This window comes from Paralichthys olivaceus, chromosome 5 (assembly GCF_024713975.1).
Source record: "Paralichthys olivaceus isolate ysfri-2021 chromosome 5, ASM2471397v2, whole genome shotgun sequence".
Classification (NCBI taxonomy): domain Eukaryota; kingdom Metazoa; phylum Chordata; class Actinopteri; order Pleuronectiformes; family Paralichthyidae; genus Paralichthys; species Paralichthys olivaceus.
This window is the reverse complement of record NC_091097.1, coordinates 15,468,114-15,484,472: the sequence shown is the minus strand read 5'-3', so window position 1 is coordinate 15,484,472 and position 16,359 is coordinate 15,468,114. Positions and strand designations below refer to the sequence as shown.

General features: G+C 40.5%; 3 protein-coding genes across 6 annotated transcripts; 2 read left to right on the top strand and 1 right to left on the bottom strand.

The window, feature by feature from the left end:
• The first annotated feature begins 2,778 nt into the window (after window positions 1-2,778).
• On the top strand, window positions 2,779-5,869 carry LOC138404823 (interferon-induced protein 44-like). Of its 4 annotated transcripts, none has more exons than XR_011240979.1 (8): window positions 2,779-2,872; window positions 2,981-3,038; window positions 3,300-3,498; window positions 3,985-4,134; window positions 4,464-4,635; window positions 4,751-4,851; window positions 4,951-5,476; window positions 5,785-5,869. XR_011240979.1 is itself a non-coding variant. In XM_069524450.1 (7 exons), the coding sequence occupies exons 1-7, from the start codon at window positions 2,833-2,835 to the stop codon at window positions 5,116-5,118; spliced, it is 888 nt and encodes a 295-aa protein (XP_069380551.1). In that variant the 5' UTR covers window positions 2,779-2,832; the 3' UTR covers window positions 5,119-5,869. The 4 variants fall into 4 exon arrangements, 2 of the variants coding, with proteins under 2 accessions (XP_069380551.1, XP_069380550.1); XR_011240978.1 differs by having other exon boundaries at window positions 2,798-2,872; window positions 3,300-3,534; XM_069524450.1 differs by having other exon boundaries at window positions 4,951-5,869.
• Window positions 5,870-7,819: 1,950 nt separating this feature from the next.
• LOC109639420 (zona pellucida sperm-binding protein 3-like) lies at window positions 7,820-11,523 on the bottom strand. The gene is made up of 10 exons (XM_020102871.2): window positions 10,803-11,523; window positions 10,620-10,735; window positions 10,440-10,543; window positions 10,183-10,357; window positions 9,017-9,134; window positions 8,846-8,928; window positions 8,603-8,772; window positions 8,265-8,426; window positions 8,095-8,163; window positions 7,820-8,018 (listed from the first exon to the last, which is right to left on the bottom strand). Exons 1-10 carry the CDS (start codon window positions 11,181-11,183, stop codon window positions 7,837-7,839), a joined length of 1,560 nt encoding a protein of 519 aa, XP_019958430.2. The 5' UTR covers window positions 11,184-11,523; the 3' UTR covers window positions 7,820-7,836.
• A 708-nt stretch (window positions 11,524-12,231) lies between these two features.
• Window positions 12,232-15,525, top strand: LOC109639421 (uncharacterized). The gene is made up of 4 exons (XM_020102872.2): window positions 12,232-12,369; window positions 13,174-13,527; window positions 13,616-13,722; window positions 14,380-15,525. Exons 1-4 carry the CDS (start codon window positions 12,321-12,323, stop codon window positions 14,590-14,592), a joined length of 723 nt encoding a protein of 240 aa, XP_019958431.1. The 5' UTR covers window positions 12,232-12,320; the 3' UTR covers window positions 14,593-15,525.
• The last annotated feature ends 834 nt before the right edge of the window (window positions 15,526-16,359 follow it).

Genomic DNA, 16,359 nt, shown 5'->3' with positions numbered 1-16,359 from the left:
TCGTGTAGAGGGGTAAATCCCGTGTAAGTATTTTTACCAGTTGATACAAATTATGTTGACCATGTTTTCCCTCATTGCAGACTAAATGCCAGACTGCTGCTTTGCCTGAACCTTTTCACCTATATCGTTGGGTTTACTTGATCTATGTTGAACTGGGCTTAATCCTAGTTCTTGTGTGAATAGTCAATGATTTGTATATTGTTTGACAACTAACTGCTATACTGTCCATAGTTAGATTCATTCATGTCTTTCTCACCTCTGTGAAGCTCAATCCATTGAAATGAATTGGTTTTATTCCTTTATAGGCAGTGGGACAAGCTGCAGGGAGTATGTGTGGGATCCACCTACTTGTATGCAGTGTGGTAATGGTGGTGGTCACTTGAGTGGCTTGTAGATTTGTTTCCCCTTGCAGCGTAAGTTGTAGTGTTAGTGATCACTGTGTTCACGTGGTGGTAACTATTGGGGTCTGCGATAGAATCTCCCTGTGGTAAGTACCCTGCCTACTTACTAGCTACCATCAAATGATTTGATACTGTAGTTTGTATTTTTAGCTGTTAATGGCCTTAGCTATTTATTAGTATTAAATAAAAGGTTTGGTCTTAAACTTATTGTCTTCTCTTTCTCTCAGGAATTCCAAGAACAAATCTATTTTTAAATAAATATTCTAGTTGTGGACTGAATGCACGTTGCCTGCTCTCCTTGAACCCTCAATGTTGTATTGTGTCCACACGTCCCATAGTTATATAACCATTTCATTTGTCTTGAATACTGTGTCAGGCCACACCTGTGCAGCAGATTTACCTCCAATTGTTCTTTCATGACAGATTCTGTCACATCACTGACACACACCCACATTCCCATCCACATTGTTCCACCTGAAGAGAAAGGAACACTTCATCACACATTTTGTCTCACACATGAAATACACACACGGTTGTTGTGAGATGCAAAGTTTTATTTTCAGACTTACAAATTTAGTTTTCCGGCTTTTCTCAGTTTTGTGTGTAGGAATAAATATCTGCAGGTTTATTGAATTACTTTTTTGACACAATCGCTCTTTACCTCTGGGTTATGTTCACACCCCTGTCTGTCTGTTGTTGTTTAGAAGACTGGACAGGTTACAACCAAACTGGGTGGAAGGATGTGTTGTACTTTATGTCACTGCAGTAAAACTAGTCAGCTTGAAGTAAAAATATTTAAGGCTAAAACTTCACTTATCCCCTGAGATCAATTAAAGGTACAGTGTGTAGAATTTAGTGATATCTAGTGTTGAAATTACATGTTGCAGCTGAACACCCCTCACCTCACCCTCTCTTTCCAAACATGAAAAGGAAACTGTGGTAGACTTTAACTGTCATAAAAACTAAAAAGGTGTTTAGTTTGTCCAGTCTGGACTAATGTAACAAACATGGCGGCCTCCGTAGAGAGGGTCCCCTCGATGTAAATATAAAGTATTTGAATATGAAGGGCCTTTTCTGGGGTAAAGAAAATTCATACAATTTAGATTAAATGAACTAGTGAAAACATCACTAGTTCATTTAATCTACATTATTCTACATTAAATTTCTGCCAATAGTTCTCTTTCATCAAAATCTTACACACTGGACTTTTAAGTGTTTCTGATTCTGATGTTCTGAATTTAGAAGCATGTTTTTAAAGATGCATCTTAAAGTATAAAGTATATTAGGTTCATATTAATCCTCAGCCAGACTTGTAGGACAACAGAACAACCTGTTCTTTTACTGCAAAACACACCTTGAATGTGTTGTTGATGGGGCTGCTCTTCCACATTTCTGCTAGCTCTCAGTTGGCGAGTGAATCTGAAATGTAGGACACCACAGCAGTGTCACGAAACCTTGTAGCATTTCCAAACCTTTTAAATCAAGAGGTTCACTCACTGAGTTTCTGGGATCATGGTGAAACAGGAAGGCATTGAGCTGCAGTCAAAGTGAATCAGGCCTCATTCTGGGTTTGAACCGTGTGTTTGATTCTCCCTCTTTTCCATCAGTGACACACCTGAGAGAGAATTTCCTCAGAGGTCATTGACTCTCTCATGGACAAATTCAAAAACCAATTTGTCTTTGGTGATGTGCACTGAGCTGCTCTTACCCATGGTTTTCAATGAAGTAGTATCTGGGGACTGATGCTGGCTCAGAAGTCAGAGTTGCTACACAGCTGTCGATGAAGAGTCGTCTTTGTCCTGCATGAGGACCAGAGTAGGATGCCTCGAGCTGCAGGAGGTCTCCAAGGGAGAAGACGGTGGAGAGCATCTCTCCTGTCCAGTTGTCTACATGGGTAATTCTCCTCATTATAACCGTGAGTGGGATTCCAGTGCCTGAAAGTGAAAGTGAAAATATAAGTATTGCCTATAAAAGCATCTTGTCCTCCTTGTTGCAGAGTCTCTTCTTCCAGAGCCACATAAGCAAAGGTAAGGACTTCCATCTTTCTGTTACTATTGAACTGAATTGAATAACTGTTATTTTAGTTCAGTATTTTATTGCCATGGATTTTTGTGCAGCCCTTTGTAACCTTGTTTAGATAAGTGCTATACAAATAAAGTTAGTGTTAAAGTTATTATTATTACCCTGTGACTGTCAAGCTAAAGCTAATTTCTTTACTGCATCAAGTGAATAAACAGCACAAACCCATGAGGTCATTTTTCTCACATAACAAAATGCAGTGTATGCTGCTGGTAATAAGTAGTTCAATAGGAATTTGACAAAAGAATTCTGACTCATATAAACTTTTATTTTGTATTGTTGTATTGACAGTTATGCTTAAGTAAACAATCTGAATGCACCTTCCACCACTGGGGTGACTTCCTGTATTAACATGTCGTCTGAATGTCTTTACTTCACAGCAATGGGAGCAGGTAAGTCCTGTCACATTTTCAGCTTCTTGTAATATGTTCCAAATGTCCCAATAAACAAATGAACAATAATAAGACAAGAATTAATGAAATCTTTCTCCAAAAACACAGTTTGGTCACTTGTATTTGGTCCGACACTCTTTAAGGATCCATGGAGGGAGGTGTCAGCGTGAGTATGATGTAACGTTCAGTCAGTGTGTTTCCATTGTGCCCTCAGTGTGTGTGCTGCTGCTGCTCAACATGTTTTAAACAGCTCATTGTGTGTGTGTGTGTGTGTGTGTGTGTGTGTGTGTGTGTGTGTGTGTGTGTGTGTGTGTGTGTGTGTGTGTGAGAGACAAAAAGAAAGATCACAATTGCAATGTTGTTCAATCATTGTTAAAAGTAACACAGCACTTTATTCAGATTGTTTTTTATTTTCTGTCATTTACAGGAAGTACCAGGACAATCTTGAGTTTGTGAAATCTTACAAACCTCAAAACAATCAAGTCAAACATCTCAGGATTCTGCTTCATGGACCAGTTGGTGCTGGAAAGTCGAGTTTCATCAACTCTGTCGACAGTGTTTTAAAAGGCAGACCTGCAGGTGGAGCTTTGACAGATGCAGTCTCTGGGAAAAGCTTCACCAAAAAGGTTTGCACAACAGGAACGACTAAAACTGCATTGAGGGTAACAACAAAGTGAATTATTATTGAATTCATTTTCAATAATAGTTCACTAATGGAAATACAGAGTAACTTCTACTAATATTAAAATGTCTTGATGTTTCATAGTAATAGATTCTAGTCAGCACAACCTAAATGAAATGAAACATTCAATCTGTCTAAATCTGATCATCTTAGTACTTATTGATTCTTACTTCTTTTAGCTTTGCACCCGTTTCAATTTCAGGTGAATGTGTGAACTAGAGGCCCAGAGTTTAATCTGATGCCTCTGTGGATGTTTTATAAGAACTGGATACAAATCACCTGAGTGAAATTTGCTCAAAAGTTCAAGTTTCCTCTCTTTGGGGTCCTCAGGCAGTTTCTCCTGCTGTCCCCACACATTCCTGATCAGCCCACTGACACCTGCTGATATTTCCATTGACTGATGTAAATAATTTCACCTTCTGCCTTAAAGTACAAGACCTTCAAATTCTCCAGAGGACCAGAGAGCACTTACTCTTTTGTTTTCAATGACATCATGGGCTTTGAGGAACGATCTGACTGTGGAGTCCCTGTGGAAGACGTCAAACTGGCCCTGAGAGGACACGTGGAAGAAGGTTACAGGGTACAACACTCTGAACTTTGATATTATTTCAAGTCTACTGTTAACTAACAAAAACATTATTGTTTTATATTTGTATCAGTTATCAAAGTTATTATTGAACTTTGACAAATGTGATGTGCACATTTCCTGTCTCTGAAAACAAAGAGAACTTTCTTACATTTCTTTTTCAAATATCAAACTTCTCTCCTTTATTGGCAAATTGTGTACATAAGTTAAATATTGTGAAATAATGGCAGGAATGTGTGTCACATTAACAATATGATGTGTGTATGTGTGAGAGACTTCACATTACATGAAACATTATTGGATTGTATTTGATTGATTTCCAGTTCAACCCTGAACGAGGACTGATGGAGGGGGACATTGGCTACAACTCACATCCCACTGTGGAAGACAAAGTTCATGTTCTGGTGTGTGTTGTTCCTGTGAGCTCAGTGTCTTTGTTAAGTGACAAGATTGTGAAGAAGATGAGAGAGGTCAGACTGGCAGCCAGTGAACTGGGTGAGTGCACAACAATTATTTCTCTGTGTGGACTAATAGTGTCACATTGGATTGTATGAATTAAAATACCAGGAAACAAATGTGTGAAATACTGATCAGGTTTCTCTATTGACAGATATTCCCCAACTGGCTATTCTCACCAAAGTTGATGAAGCCTGTCCCGAGGCTGCAGGGGACTCAAGGAATATCTATAAGAGCAGATACCTGAAGGAACAGGTACAGTTTGGAGTTATTGTACAATGTCATTTTTCAGCATATATGTCATGTTTGTTCATCGCTGTACGATTACTGATCATCATAAATGTTGTTACTTAGGTTGATAAATTCCACATGCTGCTGGGCCTCCCACTGAACTGCATCTTCCTTGTGAAGAACTACGATGAGGAAACTGAGTTAAATGAAGGAATGAGCGCTGCGATCGTGTGCGCACTGAGACAGATGGTTCAGTTTGGAGAAGACTTCCTCAACAACCTGGAAACATGAATGACCCTGAGGCAAATACTCAGTAGGTGATTTCATGTTCAGTGACAGTAAAGTTACACAGCTACAGTCACAGTGGGAACCGTTGGGTTTCTCTATAGTTTCTAAGGTCTTGACCTTACTATATAATCAATGATGGCTTACTAATATATGCTTAGAAGGGTAAACTACTCCTGCAGACTGTTATAATGTCTGCAGTTTGTTGTCTTGAGATCATTTTCATGTACGATGAAAGTTCATTTAAAGGCATTTTTAATTATTGTTACAATGTGACTTAACAGCATCTGTTTCATTCTCTAATGCCGCCTCCTATCAATGAATCAATAATTAAAACAATTTCAACATCTCAGCTGTTGTGATGGTGCCTTCACGTGCCGCCGGAAAGGAGTGATTCAAAAGCTCTCGTCTTTTTGTTGACTCCCAGTATTTAATACATTACCTGCTCTAATAAATGAGTTCTGCTTCGCTTGCTTGGTCTCTGCAAATTCTTTTGCTGCAGAGACCAATAGACTAATTAATGACAATTGCTAGCACAAACATTTATATTATAATTCAAACATACAGTGGTCTAAACAGGTTTTCCTGCTAATTGTCAGTGTCAGTTTTTACATTGGAATGATGACATGTGGACATTGAAAAGGTACAGTGGGTTTGTTAAAGTTGAAAGAGGCACTAAATAAAGACTTTATGTCTGTTTGTCCCTATGTAAACATTTTTCATCTCAGTTTGTGTGAATAAATACATAAATCCTGCACTTTTCCTCTCCGGGGCACTTTGTGATTGTTTTTTGCATCGTCGAGCGCTGCCTTCCCAATATTAACACAGACTTTGTCCTAAATGGACAATAACACAGAAGAGACGATTCCTTGCTGAGTATCTATTGGTGCATATCATGCAGAACATACTCAACACAGTGTAATGGACGAATCAAGATAAAACAGAGGCTCAGTGCATATGTCCATGACAAGGAGTACCAACATGGAAGGAAGTGAAGAATCAGCCAACATCGCTGATAATGTCAACAACAAAGCAGGGCAACAAAACATTCACTATCCCTGAATTATTTAAATGAAGAATACTTTATTCCTCCACATTTCCTCCAGGACAATTCTTCATGCTCAATAATCTTTTCTAGCTTTAACCCCAGTTTGTAGTATTTATTTGTATTTGAAGTATAATTTAAACAGTATTGAAATATTTTAATGTGACCTGAGTCCAGAGGTGGCAAAAGTACTCACATTTTTTATTTAAGTAAAAGTAGAGATACTTGAGCGAAAAAGTAGAAATACTGATTCAACTCCTTTACTCAAGTAAAAGTGAGAAAGTACAGGCTCTGAAATGTACTTAAGTACAAAAGTAAAAATGAATTTTTAACTTCAATGAGAATTGAACTTTCTCACAGAATAATTTGTGCGTGTCGATGAATTAAATTGGACATATTCAGAGTGTTGATCCATATTAAGATCCAAATCCCCCCCAAAAAACAATCAAAATTGTAATATGAAAAATGGATCATATATGACAACATTGCCGGCAACAGTTTAAAATAAACAGTAACAATCCATTTCCTATAGGACTCAGCTTATTTACAGCGGTGATACACAAATGATGGGATGTTTCTAATTGTGTCATGTGACCTGATGCAATAAAGAGCGATTGCCTCCAGGTGCTCTCTCCAGGTGATTTGATCGGTCTGAACTGGGACATGTTGGTGGAACAGGGAGGATGATGTGGAGCCTCTGAACACTCTTGTTCATATACATTGCAATATTTCATCATTAGTTACTCTGCTGTCTGGGCTGAGCAGAGGGTTCTTGTTTGACATTTCCAAAAAATCATCTCCTGTTATGCGAACAGAAGAAGCATAATGGTGGTTCATGGGGATCCATCCTTTGTTTCTTGCGTAATCTTTCTTACACACATCTAACCAGCAAACAGGCCTCTGTTCTAGGATCTCCTCAGCATTGTGAGGCTGAGTGAGGATGTTAGAGTATCATCACTTAACATCCTCACTCGGCATGAAGAACCCTACACATGCAAAACAGGTTCAACCAATCATGTTTGTGCTTTAATGACCAAGTTGAGGTTCAGTTTGCTTTACAGAATTTGATGCAGTACAATTAGAGCAACCACTGCTCCATAATGGGAGGTTTTAGTGCCTCAGCATTCAGTTTGTTTTAGCTGTGTGTGCACTGAGGGAAAGTTTTGCACAGCAACAAACCCACTGAAGCAGGTCATAGTTACCTTTGTTGGTTAGTTTGCATTGTGCAAAAGCTACTGGACAGAACCAAGAAGTTTGGAAGATGTTGAATGAGTTAAGTTGGATCCAGGAAAGTTTTATGTCAATATATTTAGAGGGCGTTGTGACATTTTAACTGATTTCCCAGGAACAGCAACATTGACTGATAGTGATTGTGTGCTGTTAAGTGCATTTTAATTGAATAAGAGAGACTGTTGGACCTTGGTGGTGGAAGTAAGGTCCGCTGAAGGCTGTCGTAGTTGAGTAAGGTCACTTTCCCTACATACTCAAGTGCTGCTGAGAAATCAGTATTGTGACTGATCTTCCTCTCGTAAAAATCTTAATTTTATATACATTTTTCAAATCCACATACTTTGCTGAGATAGGGACTAGTAAGCATTTTGTAAAAGTCATGTGATCTACACCCGTACTGCAGAATTAAACATCCATAGAGTCAAATCCAACTTTTAGTTTGTAATTGTTTATTTTCTCTTTGGGTCATTTGGTTCAGAAAGGTCAGATTCTGTAGCAGTTGCATTTGACAGAGTCACATCCAGTTTAATTGGAGTGATGGGGCTGACGTCAGCTGCTGTGGAGACATTGTTCATCATGATCTCAGGAGCCATCCTTTCTAGAGGTGCTGCCTCATGTTCTTCATCTCCATCTGTAATTAGAGAAGAGTTGTCACAGCTCAAAAAAAGGGAAACTTTTAGATTCAAGCAAGTCTCTTCAGGCCTTACCTGTTCCACTTTTGTCATCTCCCTCCTCCACCAGGTCTGGTGGAGATGAGCCATGAAGCTGCTTCAGATCTGGGATTAAAAGGGGTTTGTTAAGCCATAAAATTTGAAAGTTGTGGCCAAAAAGCTCTACATGGGCAAAGATATCGTTTTGATCAGATTTAGACACACACCAGCTCTTCTGTTGTTCACGCCACTTCTCCACCGGCTGCTGTAGAGGGCAGGTCTGCTGATTTGATTGAGAACAGGAGGGAGCTCTTCCACAGGGAGAGGCCCACTTTTGTGTCTAGCAGGTAAGACCAGCATCGGACCCACACTTGCCTCCTGTTCCCACACTAAGAACAAAGGTACACAGCTTAACCAATGATGGAGAATAAAACCAGGTGAAAGCCTGACATCTAGTGGTAAACTAATGTAAAATTGATGAGTGTTACAGGGGAACCAAAACCAGTTAAGATCAGACCAACATGCCATAATAGGTGTGGTTTTTTTTGTTTTAAAAAGATCTTACCCATATTGGTCTTTAGTGCACTTCTCCATGAGGGTTTAGGTTCATCTGGCTTCCCAAACCCACGAGGACCAAACTTGCCAGGGCTGCTGGGCTTACCGAGGGTTTGACCAACTTCATTTTGGTTTTGACAGTGTCCACACAGGAAGTCATTACTGTCAACTGAGCGCCATCTGAAATCACACATTTTTCAGCACAACCACTTGCTGCACGCAACATCGTCACACTGGAGCACAGAACACTTGCCTCCCATTTATGAGCGTGCAAGCCTTATTTGGTGCTTCTGCATCATTGACTGGTACGGCATTCAGGTGACAGGTGATGTAGAGCTGTAAGGGTAGGAAAATAAAAAAATAAACATTGAACAAACTATGTATGAGCGTTAATATCTTACATCAGTTTTAAATGTGATCTCACCTCTCCTCTGTCCTCATTATGAAACCTAAAGGCATCAATGACCATGTGGAGCTTGTCATCTTGCATCCTGGGTAAGAAGAGAGACCTCGAACCAGGAAGCTGGGAGTCAACCAAGCAGCTGTGAAAGAAAGAAATACGATGACATACATGTCAAACATGTAACACCTGACGTCTGGGGAAACGCTTTTGTTCATACAAACAAATATTGTTCCTACATTACTAAACTGCAGTCAGCACCACTTTGTCCCATTTAGATTTAACTTTATTTGGTTGCATGGCTGTTCTGAGCCGTGAGGCAGCTAAAGGACCCACGTACAGAACAGAGCAGCATCAGTGACGACACGACATTGATCAGGTCAGATTCAGTTTGAAAAGGAGGTGAAGTGGAAGCAGGAAGAGTCGGCAGCTAAAGCAGCTGTGAAACATGGGCTGTGTCAGTTGAAAGCATATTGGAGGGGGGGGGATCAGCTGAGCCACCAGCTGATGTGGGCTAAAGAATTTAGAAAATAAAAAGTACTTTCCAAGTGTATAATTCACTAATGCATCATTATGGCTGAGTCTTGGGGGCAGGGTCTCATGTTACATGGCTGCTCTGTTTGGATTAATTCCCCCTCAATTATAAAAATGTAAAGTGAAGGAGCACAAAGAAAAAGCATTTGCTGATATAAAGTGTAAAGTTTAAAGAACCTGAATATAAATCTACAACTGCAAGAGTTCGATTAACATTGAATACGGCACCCTCCCCCAAATCATCTAATTACTTTGTTACATTACTCAAATTTTTTAAATTGGCTTATATGGAAAAGAACAGACAATGAAACTGTTGTATTCCAGCTCAATAATTCCCCATTAGAGCCACAACATTTTCAATTAACAAAGAAATCACATTTTGGTTAAGAGCCTGCAAACTCCAACTCACTAACAGCTGTGTCTTTGTAAAGCAGTGTCACACCTCAAACAGATAAAGGATGGGCTACAGGAAATCTGACCCACCTCATTTTCAGACTTAACACTTTCACGAGTCACTGATTCAGTTTCAGACTTCAGCTTCCTCTAGAGCCGCAAAACATTTTATACAACTTCTCAAGCAGACACTCAAACAGGACTGAGGAGAGTTCCCCTAATTTTAACCCCAGATTCTCCACCATTATAATTCATGTGCTTACCCGTTATCAACAAAGATGTATCTGGGCACAGAGTAAATGTCTGGGTCAAGTGTAGCCACACAGCTGCTCACAAACACCCGCAGCCCCATGTGATGTCCAACCCAGACCGAGGCCTCGATGCTGATTGGCTCGCCGAGGAAAAACACATTAGAGCCTCTTTCATAAAGCCAGTCATCTGCACAGATAAAAAAAACAAAACAAGTAGTGAGCATAAAAGAAAAAGGACAGCCCACACATGTGATGTAAATAAAACCCACTGGTCATGACTCTCAGGTTGAAGTCCAGGGTTTCCACTGCAGCTTGTGTCGACGTGAAGGGGATCCAGGTAGGAGTGAGGGAGGAACTGGACAAACTGTACTTCCTACAAAACGTAAGATAAGAGTATTTTTTAGCAACACATTGCACAGTGAGCTTTCAGGATTTGCTGTGAAACAGACCTTTCATAGTGACATTCAATTGGAACGACAGCCTCATCCATCCGAATCAGCCCATCTGGAGAGGCCTCAGGGGAGTAAATGAGGAGGTTTGTGTAGACCAGGTTGTCATCAGTCATCTGTGGATCAGAGATGTGTTTAGAAGCAGAAGGTCAAACATGTAGCAATGCATTAACTCATTGTTACCCAGTGCTTGGTGCCGCAGTCCATGAGTCCGACATATATCCTGTACTCATCTCGTGAAATCCCCACAGCTCTACAGGAACCATCGTGCTCCACTCCGAGGCGCAACTCATCGCTTTGAACAGGAGCTCCGACTCCAAACATGTCAGCTTGGATGATGATCTCCAGTGAGTCCGGGTGGCAGGTCACTCTGACAGTGTTCACCTGCTCTCGTTCCTCAGATGGATCCTTCTGCTGCTCGGGCCCAGCGAGCTGGGAGCTCTGGCTCTGTTCAAGATCCGGCCTCTGAAACAAAGCATGCTGCGTGTAACGTGTTGGTGGGAAGGCCACAGACGACTGAACGCAGACGCCAGAAAAAAGGAGCACAAAACACAAGGCCTCCATTGAGGTCACTCAAAACAGCAAACTGGCTCAGACTGCACACGCTCCGCTCTGACCCACAAGGCAGTGAGGGCCGAGGAGCCTTTTAAACCTCCTGCAGACAATGAGCCTCATCAGGGCACAGCACGGAACACCTGAAGCCACTCATCCAACGATCAGCTCACAACCTGAGTCACTCAGGCCTGAGACACCAGATCTGAATGTAGTCGAAGAGGATTTACACTTGATGTATAAATTTCAAAATCTACAAATACTAAAATAGTATATGTTGTATTTACTGGGGCCCCTGAGAACATTTAATAACATGAGTCCACATCTGTGTCCCAATTCAGGGGCCGCCACCTTCAGAGGCCGCATTTGAAGCCTGTCCCATTTTGAAGGCTCCTCAAAATGCGTCTTTATCACGGAACAGCTCCAGCCGGTTGATCCTTCACAGGCCAAACTCTCCCAGGAGTCATTGCGTTTTGGTAACAAACTGGCACAAGACAACCAACGCTTGCACTTTTAAATGAACGACACACATGTTAAAAAAATCAAGGGGCATTAAAACTTTCTCGTCATGTCCAACTGCAGCCCTGTTGCTAGGCGACAGTGGTAACGTAGATCACAGAAATCCCCTGTGGACTCGAGCGTGTGGTTTTGGTTCGACCTCCGCTGGGGGTGAAGGAGAATCTCAATCTGGACACAGCTCACAGCAACGATCATTTTTTAAGAACCTCTTGAAAGTCTCTTGAAACGCTACTGTTTGTATTCAGAGTGAAAATTGCAGGGTGCGTCAATTTGTAAATACATTTTTTACAATTAAAAAAAAATAGAAACTGAATTCACACTTATTCTTTATCATGTTGGGAATATTCTGACATCTATGTATCATAAGTAGAAACTACTGTAAAATAAGTAATTTTCATAATTATCGAGTATTTAATGAAGGGGTGTGTACAGTGATTGGAGCCTTTTCTAAAACTCGACATCCTGATTGTGTCTCACACTGACCACAGTGCAGTTCTAGCTCTGCTCTTCCTGCTCTGAGGCAAAGAACAATACACAGTGAGGCGGACCACAGAGTTTCACAGAGAGGCAGGAGGAAACTTGCTCTGGTGCATCTCATTTCCTTCGTAACTGCAAAGAGTGAGGTGAAAGATGAAGATGAATTTGGCATGTGCTCTTATTTTCATGCAGCTCGTTGAAGGTAAGAGAAATTTCTCCTTACAAAATAATGTCAATGGGTTTTTGTTCTGTAATATAACACAAGTTATATTCATCAACAAAAAGGGTTCAACAGTCTGTACAGGGTTGACATCCCAACTCGACAAGAGTGAGGAAAAACTACGACAGACGAACACTAATATTCTTAAAGGTTTGAATCTTCAACTTTGACGTTAACAACTTTTTTTTAAATCAATTTCTTTTGATTTACTGGGAGGAATATTTTTCAGCACTATGAACATTATTGAGTTTTAACTAAATCTAGATGCTCAAATGCTCTTTAGTTAGTTTAAAAAGTGTTAAATAATAAAAGAAAAATATAAAAAACTCATCCTCTCGGGACCACGAACACTGTTAACAACATTTAATGTCATAATATCCCTGTTTTCACCTGCATTTGTTTGTTAGTTTGTTAGTTAGCAGGATTATGCAAAATCTATTATAGATTATCATTAAATTTAAAGGAAGGATGCAACAGGGAAGAACCTGTTTTTCCACATTTCCCTTGATTCCCTTGATCAGACACTTTAAGGGGAGTGAAATTCATCAGTGTGTGTTATTTGGTGCAGATCCAAATAAAAATCTGGATCTAAGAATTTAAATTGTTTGGTGGAGGTATCTGTTCTACTGAGTGACATAAGATTTCAAACTTTCAAGAGGAATCGTAGGGATCACTTAAGTGAGAGCAAGTGGCACGAGAGTAAAAGAGGATCAACACAGTCAGATTCTAACATGTCAGCTGTCGACTGCTACCAGAACTTGATCTGGATTGATTTTTCTGCTCCAGCCTCTGCAGAGCTAATCTTCAGGCGTCTCACAGAGAACCAGTCACTGGAGCTCTCCTGCTCCCTTCAGCGGGACCTCGGCAGCCTGAGGGGCCTCCACCTGTACCACCGAGGGGCCCAGAGCCAGACCACCCTGCTTTCCATGGCAGAGGGCGGCGAGCTCAGGGTGGACCCAGAGCGCAGGGGGCGTCTGCAGCTGTGTGGAGGGCTGGACTCCCTGCGGGTCAATGTGACCATGTCCCACTTACAGCACAGCGACACAGGACTGTACATGTGGGAGCTGAGCTTCAGAGGGGAGGACAGGCCGGACCTCATGCTCGGTGCTAAACAGCTTTTCTTGCTGGTTGAAGGGGGAGGTAAAACATCTCACAATACTCAAACACTGCTGCTCTTGACTTGAACTAAACTTAAACTACCCCATGTACTGGTTTGTCTGTGCTGCAGGGCGGCCGTGCCAGTGCTCTCTCAGTTACCCCCCTCTGCTCCTCACCATCTTTGCAGCAGCAGGACTCGTCGGGCTCACACTCAGTTGGCTGGCCAAAGACAGATGTGTGAGTATTTACACTTTGTCTAATATTGTGTTTTTTTAGTTTTACTTTGTGAAGTAACACTGCTGAGTGTGTGTCAGGTTCCACTTTTACTTTTTTGTCTATGAACTGACCCGGGCACCACATATTAGTCATATTCATTTATTGTTTCAATTTATTTTTATTTTCCCTCATTTAGATTTTAAGATTTTGAAATTGAAATTTCCATAGTCTGCATAACTGGAGTTTGGATTTTTAATGAACATGATTCAATGTTTTGTTCTGTTCCCATGCAGTTTGTAAATGTGTTTAAATAAGTGCTTTAGAAATAAAAGTTTGAACGGAACATTTCTCAGCAACTGTGCAGGTTGTTCAAAATGTCTCTTTCTACACCTGATAAAAAGGTTGAGCTCAAACGCAGACAATTCAAAGTATTTACTGCCATGACTTCAGTATGGGTTTAAAAATATTTAACATGTTAGCACCTTCTCCTCTCTAACATCTGCTCCCTGCAAGGTGCTTTCCAATACAGCTGCCCACTGCTCTGTGTGGTCACTGTCCTTGTGTGTGTTATGTTCCGTGTGCTGTGTCCACCTACGTATGAATTTCCCAATTTGCATGTAGCATGATCTTGTGTGCACGATTGCTGTGGGACAAATCTTAATCTTTCTTTCTTTGTAGCTCAGAGCGAGACATCATCAGAGACCACGACCTCCTGTTCCAATCTATGAGGAAATGACCAGGAAGCAGGAGAGCGCCGCAGTGCCCCAAAATAACCAGGAGGCTGCGTCACACCCGGAGGAAGACAACTTCCACATGTACGCAAACCCCAACATCCGGCAACCACAGGAAAACTACTACGCCTGCCCGAGACAGCTCGCCCTCAGAGCCTGACATCATGGCTTTGAACTTATTAAAATACATACAGGAAGTGACACATGATCTGAGCGTGGCGGAGAGAGACGAGCGGCAAATAAGCAGATGTCAACTTTTTAACAGCCAAGAAAAACGATGCTATTTTATTAATATTTGAAAGAAGCTCCATAGTTCATGAAAACATTTGTTTCGGTGCATGTCATTTAACAATCACATTCTATGAGGAGAAAGAGATATACAGAGAGAGAAAAATAAAACATTACAAGCCACTGACTTCTCATTAAATCTCAGTACAGACATTTTTACTTAATATTTCAAAAAAAAAAGGCAAAAAAACCCAGCCCTAATCCCGTACCCCCAACCCACCCTCCGAAAAACCTTTACAACCGAGAAAACAACAACAAAAAAAACAGGACAGGATAGAATCCCACAGTGCTAAAGAGTGAGATGCTCATTGGTTTTAGGAATACACAGCATGGCAATGTAGCGCTAGATCAATCTGAATCAGGGGGAAGGAAGCTGGAGGAAGAGAGCTCGACATCCATCACCTCTCCACCCGCCTCCCTCCCTCCACTTCCTTTAAAAACAAATCAACAAAGAAACCCACATTGGATCCTCAAAACCCCTGCGATAGATCAGCCCCTTAAGAAGTAGGCCTGAAAACCCCCCACCTTCCACCCCCACCCTCCCACAACACTTGTGCATAGTTTCATGATCCTTTTACAACCAGCTCATGTTTTACAAACATCCTCCGAAAATGTGAAAAGTTCCACAAATGTCTGATTTATCTATTAATAATAATAATAGTAGTAATAATAATAATACCCGCTGTGGGAGAATGAAAGAGAGACGAGAGAGAGAAAGAAGAAAGAAAGATTAATGCACAATGTTCCTGATTCAGTCAGGACGGGACCTCATAAGAAAACACAATAAAGATTCGAACATACAGCATTTTGCATGTTTTTCACGGTCTCTTTTTTTAACAATCAAAATCATTGACAATTTTTTTTAAATGTAAAGCAATTTTTATATATAGATTTATATATAAAGCACTCCATTTTCATTTAAAGTCCATTATTTGGTTATTATGTAACTGCTACGGATTTAGAAACAAAAGGTATTTTCTCTTCTTCTGAAATCCATAACTTTCAGTGCTTAAAATTGTTTCTTTTAAATCATCCTTTTCTTTTAACTCATCATAAAAATGTACATTAAAATGGCGTGGAGTTGGTACTCTGGAACCCTGGCCTTCCTGAGACAAGATCCACTTTTTCGTGTGTGTGCAAGATAGTGAGCAATTATGTTTTTTTTTTTTTTCTTCTTTTTTCTTTTCTTTTCTATAAAGGAAAAAAATATATATATAATCAACATAAAACATACAGGCTTGAGATAGTCCATGAAATCAAACATCAACACAGAACGAAGAAGGTTAAACAGAACAAGACAACACTGTTCAATCCCAGAGTTCTGAAAGTAGCACAAGAAATCTTCATTCTGAGAAGCGTTGTGTTGCACTATTTTTTTTTTTTCTTTTTAAATGGAAGCATTTGTCCTCTTGTTTAGTTTTCCCAACATTCCCATGGTTACACTCCTTTCTGTTGCAGGTTTTCTTTTTTGAACTCCAGAAAAAAACAAAGTGTTTGTAAACTGTCAGTGGCCTTGCAGGAAAAAAAAAAGAAAAAAGAAAACGACGACATGAGTGAAAACAGAACAAAAGCTAACAAACCAAAAAGGTAGGCACCTCTGAAGTGAGCCCTAGAAGCCAAGGCTCAGTCTGATGTCGTG

Coding starts and splice junctions, on each gene's coding strand:
- LOC138404823 (XM_069524449.1), top strand. CDS start 2,833: ATGTCGTCTGAATGTCTTTACTTCACAGCAATGGGAGCAG. Junction 4,135..4,463: donor ACGTGGAAGAAGGTTACAGG/GTACAACACTCT, acceptor ATTGATTTCCAG/TTCAACCCTGAACGAGGACT. Junction 4,852..4,950: donor GCAGATACCTGAAGGAACAG/GTACAGTTTGGA, acceptor GTTGTTACTTAG/GTTGATAAATTCCACATGCT.
- LOC109639420 (XM_020102871.2), bottom strand. CDS start 11,183: ATGGAGGCCTTGTGTTTTGTGCTCCTTTTTTCTGGCGTCTGCGTTCAG. Junction 8,929..9,016: donor ATAATGAGGACAGAGGAGAG/GTGAGATCACAT, acceptor CTACCCTTACAG/CTCTACATCACCTGTCACCT. Junction 8,427..8,602: donor TGCACTAAAGACCAATATGG/GTAAGATCTTTT, acceptor CTTTGTTCTTAG/TGTGGGAACAGGAGGCAAGT.
- LOC109639421 (XM_020102872.2), top strand. CDS start 12,321: ATGAAGATGAATTTGGCATGTGCTCTTATTTTCATGCAGCTCGTTGAA. Junction 13,528..13,615: donor CTTGCTGGTTGAAGGGGGAG/GTAAAACATCTC, acceptor TCTGTGCTGCAG/GGCGGCCGTGCCAGTGCTCT. Junction 13,723..14,379: donor GGCTGGCCAAAGACAGATGT/GTGAGTATTTAC, acceptor CTTTCTTTGTAG/CTCAGAGCGAGACATCATCA.